Source organism: Miniopterus schreibersii, assembly GCF_964146895.1.
Source record: "Miniopterus schreibersii genome assembly, chromosome: 16".
Taxonomy (NCBI): domain Eukaryota; kingdom Metazoa; phylum Chordata; class Mammalia; order Chiroptera; family Miniopteridae; genus Miniopterus; species Miniopterus schreibersii.
Window position 1 is genome coordinate 42,103,481 of NC_138116.1, and position 12,431 is coordinate 42,115,911.

At 48.5% G+C, this 12,431-nt stretch overlaps 1 protein-coding gene across 1 annotated transcript in view; it reads right to left on the bottom strand.

The window, feature by feature from the left end:
• Positions 1 to 4,926: 4,926 nt before the first annotated feature.
• TEKT3 (tektin 3) overlaps positions 4,927 to 12,431 on the bottom strand; it is a 32,347-nt gene continuing 24,842 nt past the window's right edge. Inside the window, exons 7-8 of the mRNA XM_081161909.1 lie at positions 11,765 to 11,919; positions 4,927 to 5,250 (exon numbers count right to left, since the gene is read on the bottom strand). Coding sequence (XP_081018035.1) covers positions 5,034 to 5,250; positions 11,765 to 11,919 — 372 coding nt within the window. The 3' untranslated portion in view covers positions 4,927 to 5,033. The remainder of the gene's footprint in view (positions 5,251 to 11,764; positions 11,920 to 12,431) is intronic.

The window sequence follows — 12,431 nt, forward strand, 5'->3', positions numbered from 1 at the left end:
AATAAGCACTCAACAAATATTAGAGTCCCTTTCTCTCCTGGTATTTGATGTCTGAAAAGCCAATGAAAACGTGTTGCCTATAATTGCATAAAAAGTATCCAAAAACTTAGTAGTAGTTAAGACAATTTATTATTTTGTATGATTTTGTGGATCAGCTGGATAGTTCTGCTTCACATGGTGTGAGCTGAGGCGCTGAGAGAGCGGGAAGATTCCCGTCTCCTTTGCCCGGCTGATAGTGGCAGCACATCTGTGGCTTTCGGCTGAGGACTCAGTTCTCTTGCACATAAGCCTCCGCATGTGGCTGCTTGGGCTTCCTCACAGCATGGCGATCTCAGGGGAGACAGAGTTCTTACATGGCGCCTAGCTTTCAAGAGCATGAAAGCAGAAGCTGCCGGGCCTTCTAGGCTGGGGGAAGGGAGTGGATTTTGCAGGAACTAGAATATTTGGAGGCATGGTTATTTCTCCTCAAAACCGTGAGAAACATCTATTACATTTCCCTTAGGAGACTGGGAAAGTTGGTCGCCCCATCCAGCATTATGTTAAGCAACAGAGCTTTACTCTTTCATAGTGTATATGTGTGATACTCTGGGGTCTTACCTGTGGCCTTGGATTATTTTCCTCTCCAGTTGCTGGCCTCGTCTCTCTTAAGGAGCCTCTTCCTTTGCTACACACATTAAGTGGACCAGGGTTGGGAGGTGAAACCCACCAGCTTGTTGCAGATAAATGAATATTCCCCAATAGATATGTAGACTTTTATTACCAGTAAATACATAGGTTTTCATGAAGAGCAGGGTCTCAGGCAACAGAGCACCATCTGGGGGAAGTAGAGCAAGTCCTTGTGTCTGAGTGACCGCGGGGCTAAAATACCCAACATGTGAACTTTGAAACTCAGTCCAATGATATAACTTGGTCTTACAGGGAGAAAGCAATTAATTGAGAAATAAAAGTAATCTCATGGTCCCCACAGCCTTACACATATACAATGAAATACCACTTAGGATAGAAGTGACAGGCTTCCTGTCCCCAAGAAGCTTCCTCCTCACTCTACCAGAACACCACCGGAGTTGCTGTTTGGGTCATAGTGAGCTCTTTAGAAGGTCCTTGCTAAACAGAATAATCTGGCAGCAGAAAGCGTTTCCCATTAGCTCCCACAGCAAAATAGCCTGCAGCAAGGTCTTCTGAAGTTGAAAGATGAAGATCACAGCCGAAGGAGACTCAGGGACATTTCGAGCAAGAATGGCAGTATTTGTGCTGCCACTTCTCCATCCTGGACCCCCTGCGGATAAAACTACCCTCTGGGGCTTCTGGGTTCTTACCCGGCTGAGCTCACACATGGCCTCAGATTCCTTCTCCATTCAACACTCCAAATAAGCACTACCGCTGTCAAGAGCTAGTCTTCAAGGTGAAACAGATTTTGCGTCCCTGATGAAGAGACTGCGCACTGTTTCTTTTCCCTGTGAACACATGTGTCCTAGTCTAGGATTCAGAGAATACCCTCAGGCACTGCACCGAAGGCTGGTGTTGGCCCTCACGATGGCGGTGAGGCCGGCACTGCTGGGAGCAGCGGAAGGGCCAGAGCTGGAAGAGTGGAGACGGGTGGGGAAGATTTGGCACAACACTGAGCAGCAGCTTCACTCCCTCCTCTGGCTTTGGGTCAGCCCTGCACAAAGGGAAGGAAACCATCCCTGTTTTCAGAGCAAAACAAAAATTATAACCTAAAACCAGACCCCACCTCAGCTATTTACAGTGTGAACTCAGGATTCAGAAGTGCCAGGTGAGGTGTTTATGACAGCACTCTCCAGAGACAGAAATGGAAATGACTAAAATTATAGGTGACTCGGCTATTTAGGGGCAGTTACACACATTTCTAAATCGGAATGTGCTTGGGCAGGTGGAGCCTGGGACACTCCAGCGGCCCTTCTTAAAGCCACACAATATTAAAGATAGATGGGGCTGGATATAGAGCCAGGTCACCTGTTGGTCTTCGCAGGCCTGTGGGGCGTAAACAGGACCCGCTCTGTGAGTCTTGGCCGCTCATGGACTTCAGCATTAGACTATTCGCCCCCGCCCCAAGTAGCTGCAACATCTTAGACTAGAAACCAAATGTTTATTTGCGGAATTTAGCCTTGCCCACAGTTTACCAAAATAACCGGAAAACTAGCCTTTTTCTATGTTTGAACTGCATTTTCTTCCCACTACATTCTTGTAATGCCGGGAACATATGTTTAAGGAAAAAGACTCCACCAGCATATATTCCTCAAAAAAGATTAAAAAAATTATAATTCATGGAAAAAGTCAGCAAGATTCGCCCTGAAAAATATAACAGAGGAGAGACGTGCGCAGTTTGTTTATCCTTACTATTGTCTAAAAATGAGAGCTATCAACGCGTGACCACTGTAATTGCTAAGTTTCCAGTGGCACTGACAGCTTTGTTTCCATTAGAAGCCAAGAGAGAAGAACAAACCTACAATTTTATTTCTAAGATGACTTACTGAGACCACAAAGATAACCCTAGTAGAGCTTATCATGTTTATGTCAGCTCTACCAGCATTTGGAGGTATTTTGCAAAGTTGCCTAACCAAGGCCTGAAAAAACTTTTAAGAAGCAGACGGAGGGGGAGCGATGGGACGTGGGGTTCCCAGGCAGTGCTGAGGGCTGGGAGCAGGGGGACACGGGTGACAGGGAGAGGCCCTGGGGGCGGGGGGGGGGGCGTGCAAAGAGCAAGAAATGTGAAAAAAGAGGGAAACCCTTTCCCTCTGGTGATCTCATCTTCCCATTTCAGAGTCTAGGTCGAAGGCTTCAAAGCTAAATGTATCCACATCCTATCAAATCGAACTCTGGATGGTTCGTGTAAGTTAAGAAGTCATTAAAAGAATTAGAAGAAATTACAAGTAAATAGCCTTGGGAAGAGGAAGAGCTTTCCTGGCAACTCCAGAGACATAAATCACGAAGGAAACACTTATGCCTTGTATCCTCTATGTTAAAACCATCAACAAAATGCAAAGGCAAGTGGCATTTGTCAGTGTCTATGATGAAAGTGTCGTGTGACTGAGATACAGGGAGCTCAAAAATAAATGACAGATAAATACTGGGGGAGACAGGCAAGTCACAAGGACAAGCGGTGGCCAAGAGAAACTCGCAAGCCCAATGAACAGAGTTCACAGCACTAGCTCCCAAAGAAAGAGGTTAACACACTAAGACCGTCTTTACACTGTCAGCCAGCGACGGAGGAGAGCACGGGCTCTCGGAAGCGCACCAGGCCTCTCCCAGGCCGCTGGCAGGGGGGCGGTGGCGCAGCTCCTGGAGGGCGACTTGGCGACACGCCGTAAGCCTTTAAAAAGTGTGTATAACTTCTGATCCAGTGATTCCACACCTAGGAACTTACCTAAGGAAAAGATTCAAGATGTTTGCAAACACTTAGCTAACAAGAATAAGTCATGGCTACATTGTTTGTCATCGAGTAAAGCATGAGATCAATATCCAGTGATGGGAAATTGATTAAAGAACATTCTAGAACCTCGGTACAATGAAATATTAAAAAGCCACTAAAATAAAGTTGTGAAAAGATGTTTAAATACATGGAAAGAGTGCACATAACAAGGACAAACGGTGCAAATGCGTTGAGGTGAGGAGGGCTCTGAAAACGGTCTGACACGCGGTGCTCGAGTACCAGCTACTCTCCTAAGAACGATTCCATTCTCGAGAGAAAACTATGTACATAAGCAAAGAAACAACATCTGTCCAGATCAAAAGATCTAGTTAGTTTAGAGACATGGAAGGTATTTATTTTCTTCTTTTCTTGTCTGTATTTTCTAAAATTTCTACTGAAACAAGTGATGTTTATTGTTTTAGAGATAAACAGGGAAGGTTTTAAAAAATCATGTTGTGTATTAATAGTTAATGCAATGGAACCCACTTATAATATTTGAATAGGAAAAGGGGAATTACAAATCATCAGTGTAGTCCCAAATATGTTATTAATTAGGTATTTAGATATGAACATTATATATTATACATATATATAAATAAACATTATAATCACCTATATATGTAATAGCTATTATATACATACATAGTCATAGAAAAGAGATTGAACGCATATACAATAAAATGTTGAAAACTATGATCATTTTGGGGTGTTGTAATAACGAGGGCTTTTTGGGAGTTTTGTGTGCGTGTATTTTCTCTATTTTCCAGAATATTTGTGTCATGCAAATGCTTTCTGTTGTAAAAAAGAAACATTATTAAACACCCCGAGAGACTGCAGAACGTCTGAGAAGTCCAGCCCAGCCAGGGTCAAGGCCGCCTCTCTCAGGCCCCTCCGCACTCCCTCCACGTGTGGTTTCCAAGTCCGTCCATTTGTTACAAATATGTTTGCATTTCTGCTGTTTCTACTGCCATCGGTACAGTTCGGACTTTCATTGCTCACCCGTCGCTTCCACAGGCCGTTTCCCTGCTGGGAGAGACCCATCAGTGCCCCCCACTCCTTAGCCTGAGCAAAGGCCCCACTGTTCCAGGCACCTCACCGTTGCATCTTGTCCCGTACGCCCTGCCTTACGAACCGGCCAGACAGCTCTACTCAGCGCTGCTCCAAATGCACTCTGCGCCTCTCCACCTTCGTTTTCGCTCAGACTACCCCAAACTACCACATCCCCGGGGGCCGTGCCCTCCTCTCCATGTTTCCTCTGAGGCATCGCTCAGAATCCACCGTCTGTGATTCCTGCTCCTGCCTCCCCGGGAAATGCATTTCTCCTTCCCAGCCCATTCAGGTTACACCGGGAACAGAAAGCGTAACGCGAATAAGTTTCTATGTTCTCTACTAGATCGATTATATTTCCCTATATCCTGCCCTTAGCCCAGAAACCTAGTAAACAGAAAATTAAGGTTTGGATGCAAACCAAAGGCTTTCCAAGACAGGAGACTGGTACGTTTCCATCGATACAATCCTTTAATGAACACACACATTGGCACTGAGGGCCGCCGCAGGGCCCGCCGCTGCTTTCCCAGGAGCCGCGCACCAGCCCCTGGGGTCCCTAACAGAAGCCCACCAGCCGGAGGGTGCTGGGGAAGCTCTTGCGCATCCCCATGCACTTCTCCCGGTCGATGTACAGAGTATTGGCTTTGACGGCCAGGTCGTGCTCCAGGGTGGCTTTGGTGTGGACCAGAGACTGCAGGGTGTCCTCGGCCTCCCTCAGACGCTTCTGCAGGGCCTGGATGGTGTCATCCACCTCGCGCACCTCATTGACAAGGCTGCAAGGGAGAAGCGCCGGTCAGGTTAGCAGAAGTCACGTTCCCAACCATGATTATTAGCTGAACTAAGGGCTTGCGTGGTAGGTGAATTCCTACTGGAGGTGTGGCTGCTGTGTGGGGCTCAGGTGGAGCCCCAGCCACACACGTTGCACCAGCCTCAGAGCTGCTTCACACTGTGAGGCTGCAAAGGAAGCGCTGGTGCGTGGTTCTAGTGTCAGGCCAGGGCCAGTCCCATCAACTACACCCAGGACCCCAAAGGCAAACTAAGCACAGTTTGGGGACACTAGCAAATTTTTACCCGACACACACACACACACACACACACACACACACACACACATACTATTTAATTATTTCTTTTTAAAAACAGTGAAGCTTTTAATCATTTGATTTTTTTAAATTAGTAAAAATGGGAAAAATCAAAACTTAGCTGGACTTTCTTACATTTATTTTATCATTGAAATTCTTTTTGTAGTTGGATACCCAACTTGATTCAGTGACTAGAACTCAGCCCCACCTCACCATGTGCTTGCTGGTGGGGCAGAGAGAGGGATTAGTTAGTGGGGTGCTCCTCCAATTATAATGCGCCTCTCCCCTCAACCTCGTCCCAAGGTAATGCTTCACGGTCCCAGAGTAAGTATACTTGTAATTGTCAAAAACTTAATAGAACATGAAAATGATCATGTGTAAAATCAGCTACACAAACTGTGAAATAAATTGTAGTTCTGATGATGCTATGATGGTTTCTTTAAATGACACATTTTTCATTAAAACAAAAAGGAAAACATTTTTTACTTCACAGATAAATCTAGCATTTCCTCAAGTTATATGAATTGATATCGTTATAATTTTTATTTCTTTATTAGTGGACCTTTCCTAAATATCTGTTGGTCATTTTGCATTTCTTCTGTGAATTGCCTCCCTCTGTCCTGGGCTCCTTTCTCTATTGAGATATTTCTATTTATCTTAGCCATTTGTAAAGAGCTTTTACAGTATGAAGCAAATCGATTTTTTTAATCTGTTATGCTTGTGGCAAATGTTCCCCCAATTTGTTTTTTGCCTTTTAACTTTATGATGTTCTTGTTATATGTAAGCGTTCAGTTTTTACTAAGCCAAATTTTTCTCTTTTTTCCTTTCTGATTTCTTCTATTGTGTTTATATTTAGAAAGTATTTCTCTTCCTGAAGAGCAATTAAACAAGGGCTCCTTTACCCACTGATTTGGCCAATAGTATCAAAGGGAGATGACCACATGGTCACTCAAGAGAAAAAAATAGGAAATAGGTTATAAAAAGATAATAATAGCAACTCATTAACTACATTATTATATGTATAATATAGTGCATATTATATGCAAATATGTAGGAAATACATAGACTATCCTAAGTACTTTACATGATCAGACAATTTAATCCTAATAACAACCCTCTGAAGTAGATACTGTGATTATTCTCATTTCACAGATGAGGAAACTGAGGTACAAGGACCTTAGGTTAACTCTCCTTACAGTTTTGCATGGAACCGCCCATCCACTGCTTTTAATCACCCTTCTTGACTCTGGACAATTGAAAACCACAACTTCAAATTTACCAAATTGTAACCAGTTATTCAAAGTTAAGGTTTTCTTTATTTTGGGGTTCATTTATCAGCGGACTGGAGGTACATGAAATTAATTAAAATATACAGTGATATAAAGAGGACAGTGACAATGAACAAAAAGGGATGTGGACATCCCTAGAGACAGAAGAAGATTTTGTGATCATAGAAAAATACTCAGACTACATTAAAATCATTGTACCAAGGCAATTTTATAGCTTCACAGAACTTTGCAGCTGGAGATCAATGTCAAAGGTCATCAAGCCCAGCTTCCTTGTTTTACAGACAAGGAAATCGGGCCCAGAGGACTGTAAACTGCCTTCTCAGGGGTCCAGGGCCCATGTGTGTTATAAGCTGCACATGGTTGTCCAGGAAGCTAAGAAGGAAGTAAGGAGGCTCAGTGGCCAGAATGAAGAACGAGGCCCCACCTCCTGCCCTGCTTGGTGGCAAATGCGGCAAATGCTAACGCTGGTGATCCTTCGACCGCAAAGAATTGAGGATGGTTTTGATTTCTTACTCCATTTTCTAACTGTTCTATCCTGAACTGATGCTACTCTCACAGGCAGATAGGAAACAATAAATATTGTTCAAAAAGGAAACACAATTTTGAGGGCCTGACCTCTGTTTGACCTTCAGGGAGGTCTCTGGACTGGCTGGCTGAGCGACACACCTGGAAGCACCACCTCTCACCTGGACACACAGCCATCCCATGGTGACTGCTCACAGACTCCCCAATGGCTCCACCACGCCCGTGTTCTGGGCACACCCTTCCTGTGGCCCATGCCAGTACGTGGCTGACCCAGGCCCAGGCAGGGTTTGGAGCAGGGGAGCCACCAGCACCCCAGGCCCCCTGTGTGTCCCATCTCAGGCAATGGAAAGGTAATGGGGAGGATGCTGAAACCAAAACCTTCTGCTGGCCTTGGCCCCGCCCTCTTCCTCATGGTCCCACCCCTGGGTCATAGAGTCCCCTGTTCTGTCTCCCAAAGAGCCTGACCATGCGCCAGGGTCCCTCCCCCGCTGCTCCGCAGGCACGTCCTGGAACGCGCTCGCTCAATCTCTGCCATCAGGCCTCGCCCTTCCCATCCCCTCAGCCCAACACTCTACTCACCACCCGCCCTCCCACCCGCTAACTTATTCCTCAGAGCCCAGGGGAACAGGTGTCTTCCTCAAGTCTCTCCCTGAACCCTGGACCAGGCAGCTGCCCAAAGTTCACAACAGCACTGTTCCAAGAGCCCCAGCCTCCTGCGGCCCGGGGAGCCTGTCGCTGCCTGGTCGCTGTGTGGGCCCTGCAGCTTGGCAGCTCCCAGAAGCACAGCGCCCTGAGCCGAACTTGCTTGAGGCTGAACCCAGCAGCCCCTCCCGACATTGACGGGCACGAAAAATGCTTGTTGTATGAAGACCAATGTCAATTTCCTCGGTTAGGGAGGTCACTGTGGGAGGGGGGCGTTACCCAGAGGGCCAAGTCCACAGGGTGTTTCAAGAACTAGAACCGGACCCCAAGGAAGGGAGACTGTGCCAGAAAGAGCCTGGAGGGAGCCTTCAGCTTCACTCAGACCTGCCTGCAGGCAGCCTGCGAAGGGGAGGGACATCGCAACCTGCTCTCCCGCCCCCACCCCTGCCCCTCCAGAGGCTCACAGAAGCAATCACCAGCCATGAGAAGCATCCAGACCATATATCTTCTTTCATCCTAGAACCTGTATCTGTTTTCTTACTCTCAACGGGCACAGAAGGAATGGAAACTTAAGGGAAAAGTTTCCCTTGGTCTGGGATTGCTAAACACAAAATCTGAGAACTGATATAAAGCATATTTTGTTGTTCTTTAGATCAAGTGGGATTAAAAATAAGTCTTTTTTGATGATCCCAGGGCATAAAATATCACTAGGAAAGAAACAGATCTCCAGGGAGGCTGCTGTCCCTGGCCGGGGATGGGATCTATGCCCAGGGCTGTTAGCAGTCACACTGGGCCTGCCTCCCGTCTCCCACCACCCCCTGTGCCCCTCCCGCTGGCTTCAAAAGAAACAGCAAACCCAAAGGTAGGAAAAGGAGCGGAAGATAGATGTCTTTGCGCCTCACAGTCAAACGATAGTCTACTGGAAGATTTCTCTGAGGGGACTTCTGAAAATATACACATTAAAACATCAGTGTTTTCTCAAGAAAGGAATTCAAGGCCCATAGAATGCAGGCAGTTACCATGCTGCTTCCATTGCCGCGTGGACTCAGCAGGGAGATAGATGCTCCCCTTCCCTCCACTTGTTCCCTTAGAAATATGTTTCCTCCTCTCGGCCGCACGTCACTCTGGTCTCCTTGTTCTTGGCAGATCAGGGAGGGTCATTCTGCTGAAACCACTCATTTTTGGGGGATTACAGAATTGAAAAACATTTTGCATTCAAATGCAAATAAAGCTGCCATAGTTAAAAAATGTATCCAGATTATTTAAGTCAAGCGGAGCCTGGTCTGGCCTGCCACCAAAGATGCCAAGAATGTTTAGAATTACTTTTGAAAGGACCCATTTAGAAAATTTTAAATGAAAATAAAAGTCTTGCAAGGAAAACAGCAATTTTTCTCAGCCCCCACTCCCTTGCGTCTGTGGGCTTGTTTTTTCTTCACCTAGCGGCCAAAGGGCTGCTTTCAGAGTGATCAGTCGAGGAGGAAAAGCAGCCCCTCCCCCAATAATAATCCTAAATTCCGCTGTTGCTACTCTGGGACCATATTTTTGGCAACGCTATTTTAACAAGAAATCTTTATAGAAACAAAAGTAGGTTTTGTCCTGAAGTCGATGAAGGAGCAGAGGAAATAGACATACTACAAAGTGGACAGGAAGTCAAGGAAAAGCCACTTCTGTTTAGCTGTGAAGGAAGAAAAGAGTGAGAACCATTCAGCTGTTCAGAAGCGGCCGTGAATGCCCCATTGTCTGATCGCTCCAAAGCCAGACAAGACCGAGGCTCTCCTCAGACCCTTTTAGGGAGCCCCCTGGGTTTGTCTCGTGGCAGTCTGAGTTCCTGTCCCTCTCGTGAAGACTCGGGACACTTCTTCAGAGCGTGAAACTTCAGTTCAGCTTGTCTTAATCACATTCGCAGAGAGCCACAACCTGTGAGCCAATCCTAACTGGCCAAATGCGTGCGCTCTCCCTGTCCGGCTCCTCAGGAGCACACAGACACTGCAGACTGGCCAGCCGGGGCCCACCTGGCCTCTGGGGGGAGCGCAGCGTGCCCCAAAAATGGGCTCTGTGTGAGCAGGCGCTCTGTGGAACTCACTTTGAGAAACACGGCCTAAAACAGCAGCTCCACTGGGAGAAACGCAGCTAACCCGCTCTCATGCGTTCTGAAGCGTGCTTCTTAGCATCCGAGGCGGGCAATCCCGCGCCGCGTGCTGCAGCGTGGGGCAGGAACGGCCTCGGGGGGCCCGCGGTCTCGCCCTCTGAGACAGAGTGGAGGATGCAGCACCTGCTTCGCTGGCTCATCCCACGTGGGCATCAAGGTCGGACGAGATCAGGCACGTGGTAGGGAATGGTGAAAAGAGCACCGTGTGGAAGGTGGGGAGCAGAGGCGCGCGGCTGGCCTCCCCTCCACCAGGGGCCACACGGGCCAGGCCACTCGGCCCCTTCGCCTCAGCTCCCTCACTGTAAACCGCAGACGCGGAGGCGGCCGGGTGAGTGCTCGGGCGGCGGCCGCACAGAGCGAGCCCGCTGAATGGCGGCAGCTGTCTCCTTACCTCCGCCACCACCTGTACTACCACTTTCATCACCGTTGGCCCCACACAGGTCACCCTTTCCTCTCCCTCCAGAACACCTGCACTTGTTTCTTTGGTGAAGCTCCCAGTCGTTTTACCCCTCGGATAAAGCCTTTGTGATGATTCGGGAATTGCCCCAGGGACCAGGGAGACGGACTGGTGGCATCTCTCCCCAGAACACGTTTGGATTTTCAGTGCTGCCCCTTTGTTCCTGCAGCTGCTTTGCCTCTGCGAAGAGGCATCTACGCCCTAAGAGCAGCAATGAGGAAAGGCAGGCAGGACAGACAGAAGCAGGCACTGGGAAATCAGGAATAAAGCCAGAACTGGAACGGGGATGGGGACCCTGGCCAGTTACTTACAAGCCCATCCTAAAAGGAATCTTCAAAGTAAAAACAGTAATAAAATACGTGCAGTGCTTAGTAGATAAACTGTGGTGTCAGATTCCTCCTGCCATGTGTGTGCTGGAGACGCACTTGATGAAGACCAGCTGTCCTCAATTTCTACTGAGAGCAGAACACACTGAAATGACCCTAAAAGTCCATTAGGGCTTTAGGGGATCTCGAGGATGCTCTTCACGACAAGAACAGATATATTAACCACCAACGGGGCCAATGAGAGCAAACGGATGTGAGCAGATAGACAGGGGTCAGCGGATTGTAACGCAGTCCCTTTTCTGACAAGCCCCGGGCCCTGGGAAATGCGCAGCCGAGCCAGCACGCCCCACCCTGCCGCGCAGAGAAGGGTGTCCAACACGCCGAAGACCCCAGGGGAGGCTGAGGAGCCCAAATCCACCTTGGCCTCACTGAAGGAGGCCAAATGGCTATCGGTTTTTTGTGTGTAGTGTTGATGTCATTTCCTTTTTTAAAAAACTATGGTAAAATATATATAACAAAATACACCATCTCCATTACTTCTAAGTGCACAGCTCAGTGGATTAAGTGCACCCACATGTGCGTCCACCAACATCCGTCTCAGGTCTCAGAGCTTTTTTCATTGCGAGCCTGATCCGTGCCCATGAGCGCCAGCTCCCCACTACCGGTGCTTTCAGAGATCCTCACGGAGAGCGTCACCGTGCTCCTCCTCATCGCCGGCGTGCTGGCCGAGCGCTTTCATAAAGAACATGCGCCAGGCAGGCCGGTGGACTGTCCCAAAGGGGCCCCACATCCCCCCTGCCCAGGGCGCGCCCCTCACCGCAACTGCGCCATGTCTCTGCACAGCTCTATGTTCGGCCTCCTGGTCCGCTCGTCCAGCCTGGTCTGGGCCACCTTCAGGAAGGCGGATTTCTCCTTGATGGCCTTCCGGATGGATTCTATGGTCATCTCCGTCTGGAAAATCTCCTGCAGTGTCTGTGGAGAGCAGCAGATGCCGGCAGTCACGCTGTGCCGGCTTCCCACCTGTTCCTTCCTCCTGCCTGCCATGCAGGGCCGGCCCCTGCCTCCGGGGGGGGGGGGTCCCCTGAGCAGGCTCTGCTCCTTCCCAGCCCCAGCGCCTCCCAGGGAGCCTCAGTGCGAGGCCCCAGCTCTCCCGCTGCCCCGGGGAGCGGACTGCACACGGCTTCCCTCCTGACTCCCAGTGAGGGGACATCAGCCAGGCTGGGAGTTTACAGCAGAGGGACAAACGCTACAAATTGGAGTGTGTCTGTCTGTTTGTTTGTTTGTTTGTCCAGATCACCAGTTGTTCAATATTTACCAGCACACGTTTGTGTGTAACTGAGAAAAGTGATGCCGTGAGGCTGGCGGGGCCCTAACCTCCCTCCTCACGTCAATGCTCCCTCGCCTCTTCTCTTCTGCTCTCTCCTCACTAGCCTCCCAGAGATGTCTTCCTGCCAGTGGAGGGGTTGCCTTGAAGCAAATCAAGG